Source organism: Chrysochloris asiatica, unplaced genomic scaffold (genome assembly GCF_000296735.1).
Source record: "Chrysochloris asiatica unplaced genomic scaffold, ChrAsi1.0 scaffold00093, whole genome shotgun sequence".
Lineage (NCBI taxonomy): Eukaryota > Metazoa > Chordata > Mammalia > Afrosoricida > Chrysochloridae > Chrysochloris > Chrysochloris asiatica.
In genome coordinates this window covers 9674518-9677650 of record NW_006408611.1, presented here as the reverse complement: position 1 = coordinate 9677650, position 3133 = coordinate 9674518, and the positions used below count along the sequence as shown (strand labels likewise).

The window sequence follows — 3133 nt, the reverse complement described above, 5'->3', positions numbered from 1 at the left end:
TGCTTGTCTTTCCAATTGTCTTGCTACCTCATCAACTGAGGCTCCTGATTCTTTATCAGTTTCTTGTCCTGCAGCTGACCCTTTACTATTCTTCTTCCGTCTTTTTTTCTTCATTGCCTCCTCATTCATAGAGGCAGCACCCTCCTCCCTGTCGTCCAGGTCCAAGTCGCCATTCAGGTGGCCCCCGGAGGTCGCTGCCTCTGCCACACCAGCCATGTTGCCTGAGAGAGCGTGAGAGAATGAGTCGTCGTCTGATCTCTTGACTGCTGCTTCCACGAATGTTGATAGTTGACCCTGTACAGGGTTTTCAAGGAGCAGCTGTTGGGTTTGAACTGCCAACCTTGTGGTTCACAGTCTAGTGATTATCTTACAGTGCCACACCAGGAGTCCAGTAACACTAGTAGTTGTAGGTAAAGTGACTGCAGGGTAGTTGTAGTAGTGTTGTTGCTAGGTACTATCCAATTGGTTCCATTCGTAGCCATCCCTGTATTCAGTTTCTGTGGCTGTAAATCATTGCAAGAGTGTAAAACCTCATCTTTCTCCTGTGGAGCAGCTGGTGGGTTTGAACTGTCCATCTTGTGGTTAGCAATCCAATACTTATCCTATAGCATCACCAACTCTAGTGTTGTTTTCGAGTCTCGTTCTGACTCACAGCCACCCTGTATAGGATTTCCGAGGAGTGACTGGTAGGTTTGAACCTCCGTCGTTGCAGTTGGCTGTCCAGTGCTTATCTTACAGTACCGCAGCAGGATTCCACCAGTGGTGCTGTTATTAAGTGCCTTTGAGTTGGTTCTGACTCATAGCAATGCTGTATAGGATTTCCAAGGAGCAGCTGATTGTTCTGAACTGCTGACCTTGTGATTTCACAGTCCAGTACTGATCCTACAGCCCCACACCAGGAGTCCTAGTTGTAAAAGTAGCTAACATTTGTTGTTTTTGTTGTTAAGTGCCATTCAGTTGGTTCTGACTCATAGAGACCCTGTGTAAGGTTTCTGAGGAGGGGCTGGTGAGTTTGAACTATTGATATTGCAATCCAAACTGACCTTGAAGTCTAGTGTTTATCCTACAGTGTCACACCAATACTCCAGCTAACATTGATTGAATCCTTACTCTGTAGAAGGCTGAGCACTCTACAAGGAGATCTTTATTAAATCCTTGAAACTACCTAAGAAGAAGTTCCTATAATTATCTTCATTTACAGATGAATAAACTGTTAAATACTCTGCCCAGATCACCTAAGTGTTCAGTAGTAAAACTGGAACTTAAATTCCCTCTGACTCCCCAGAAAATGCCCTTAACCAGTAGACGATATTGTATTATTTTCTCAGTGAAGAATTTGTGAGGATGGGTTAAGAGCAATAAAATTTGACCTTTAAAAAATCTAGCAAAGAAGTGAAAATCTGACATGAAGGACTTTAGAAGCATCCAGAGCCCCATGTGGGAAGAGTCAATACTTTCATTGTAGTGCCTTTGATGGCAAAAATAAACAAATAAGCCAGTGTTGTAGAGTTGATTCTGACTCATGTTACAGAGGTGCCAGTTGCCCTCTAGTCTGCTCCAACTCATAGTCACCCTGTATAGGGTTTCCATGGAGCTGCTGGTGTGTTTGAACCACTGACCTTGTGGTTCAAATGGACCTTTTGCTTCAGTGCTTATCCTACAGCACCACACCAGGACTCCTGTTACCCAGTTGTTGTCCTTAAGGGCCGTCAAGTCTGTTCTGACTTATAGCGACCATGTATAGGGTTTCTAAGGAGCAGCTGGTGAGTTTGAACTGACAACTTTGCTGTTCAAACCTGACTTATGGTCGAGTGCTTATCCTATAGCACCACACCAGCAGAACTGCTTAATAAGATTTTCGGGGAGTAGTTTTCACTGAAGCCGATTTTCAGGCTTTACTTTTTGATAAAACAAAACAAAACAAAACAAAAAATATGCTGCTCTGCCTAGGTGGAAGAATATATAGCTGAAATGTTCCTCAGCAAACAGGACATTACTTTGGAGTCTCATATTAGCCTGTGTTTTATAAACGTGCAGGTGAAGAATTTGACTCTGTGGCCTGTAGCTGTAGGAATAGAGGTATTCCCATGGCATGAAGGTTAGCAGGAAACCAAGTAGAAGGGTTGTCTAGAGCTTCAGCTTAGGTCAGTATTTGTGCATTATAGTAGGTAGTCACTCATCACAAATCTGCACTTCCAGGAGGCTGGGATGACAGAAGTTCCTTTTGGGAGAGTGCTGCTACTAAGCGCCATTGAGTAGGTTCCGACTCATAGTGACCCTGTATAGGGTTTCCAAGGAGTGGCTGGGGGGTTTGAACCACCGATCTTGTGTTTAGCAGTTCACTGCTAATCCTACAGCACCTGAGTGAAGAAACTTCCAAAGAAATTGTAAAACAATTCAAATGTATGTCTTTGAAAATGGCTATTTTATTGGAAACTGAGGCAGCATAGAATTCTTTCAGGGATAGGATGAAATAATACATAAAATTATTATTCTGGCCCCTTCTTCCTGCCAGTTCTTCAGTAACAATCAGCTGTTTGCCTCAACAGTCTCCTTTTAAAGGCCAAGGAGATTCATTTTGAAGGGAGTGAGCTCAACTTCAAAAATTTCAACTTTGATGTTAACACAAATAAATTCATTTGGGATGAAAACAAGAGATATGTTCTGCATTCCAGACTTCTAAGATAAAGACCTGATGATATACCCAGAAATTAGTTTTGTTTTGGAAAACATACCAAGCAAAAAGGAACTAGAAGTTTTGGAAGACTACGTGATGACCATTTGCTGAATAAACAAGACCTGCCTTATCAGTTTCAAATCAGTTTTGGTTAATTTACTTAAATCAAAATGAACTCATCAAACTGATATACTCAGTTCATAAAAGTCCTAAAATAAAGTTATGCTTTCCTGAGAAGCTTAAATCAGTTGAAATCACTTGCAGTGTCACAGTTGGGAGAAACACGCACAAATACACCTAAAAGCTTTATAAAAATGGTTTACGGTGTTCATTTAGATTCTGACCAATTTAAAACTGGCTTGCTCAAAGACATGCTCATTAGTTTAAATTAATTCAGCCTCATCTAGGTCTATGTAAAACTACTTGAATCAAGTGGACCATATAACCAAGTTTTCT

General features: G+C 41.5%; 1 protein-coding gene across 1 annotated transcript in view; it reads right to left on the bottom strand.

Annotated features, from left to right (window-relative positions):
- The window catches only part of LOC102824231 (methionine aminopeptidase 2-like), a 9286-nt gene extending 9070 nt beyond the window's left edge, over window positions 1-216 (bottom strand). Inside the window, exon 1 of the mRNA XM_006866604.1 lies at window positions 87-216. Within this exon, the coding sequence (XP_006866666.1) occupies window positions 87-216 (130 nt within the window). The remainder of the gene's footprint in view (window positions 1-86) is intronic.
- Between the last annotated feature and the right edge of the window lie 2917 nt (window positions 217-3133).